The following is a 695-nucleotide window of genomic DNA, read 5'->3' as shown; positions in this document are numbered from 1 at the left end:
CCCTGACTTACTCTCATAATAACCGGCGTTAGTGGCCACGAGGAACCTCTTGGCCTGTACGTGGTACCTGACGAAGGTCGTGACTGCAGGAGGGAAGCCGAGGCGGGCCAGATACTCAGCTCCTGACGAAGTAGACGCTGTTGTGAGTTTAGAATTCGAGGTATCATGTTTAAGGGTATATTCTGTTAGGTTTTGGTTCTGTTATAATTGAAAAAAAAAGTTCGCTTATTCTGTTAGCTTTGGGTTCTGTTATAATTGGGAAAAAAAATATGGTTCGGTTATTCTGTTAGATTGTCGTTTTGTTATTCTGTTTTCATTTTTGGGTCCTATTATTTCAGATTTTTGGTCCAGTTATGCTGTTAGATTTTAGTCCTGTTATCAAATTAGATCCCGTTATAAAGGTAAAACATTGGTTCTGTCACCCTGTTATTCTGATAAATCTTTGGGCTTGTAATCCTGTTAAAATTAATTCCTTTTATAATACTTAAGATTAATTACTAATATCCAGCTGGTGTTGGATTCTGTTAAAAGTTAGGTCTTGCTCTTATTACCCTGTTTTATGTTAACGTTAAATTCTCTCAAAAGTTGCTCTTTGTGATCCCGTTAAAGGTCTCAAGTTATACTTTTTCTCTAAGCATTATCCTTATTTCTGTTTCTCTCTCTTATTATCTCTCTTTTCCGAATAATTCTCTCTT

At 36.4% G+C, this 695-nt stretch overlaps 1 protein-coding gene across 1 annotated transcript in view; it reads right to left on the bottom strand.

Annotated features, from left to right (window-relative positions):
• The window catches only part of LOC119588435 (2-amino-1-hydroxyethylphosphonate dioxygenase (glycine-forming)-like), a gene marked incomplete in the record, with an annotated part of 4,245 nt that overhangs the window by 1,014 nt on the left and 2,536 nt on the right, over positions 1–695 (bottom strand). Inside the window, 1 exon segment of the mRNA XM_037937106.1 lies at positions 12–122. Within this exon segment, the coding sequence (XP_037793034.1) occupies positions 12–122 (111 nt within the window).

Source organism: Penaeus monodon, chromosome 23 (genome assembly GCF_015228065.2).
Source record: "Penaeus monodon isolate SGIC_2016 chromosome 23, NSTDA_Pmon_1, whole genome shotgun sequence".
Classification (NCBI taxonomy): domain Eukaryota; kingdom Metazoa; phylum Arthropoda; class Malacostraca; order Decapoda; family Penaeidae; genus Penaeus; species Penaeus monodon.
The sequence above is the reverse complement of the archived record's forward strand: the minus strand, read 5'-3'. Positions and strand labels throughout refer to the sequence as shown.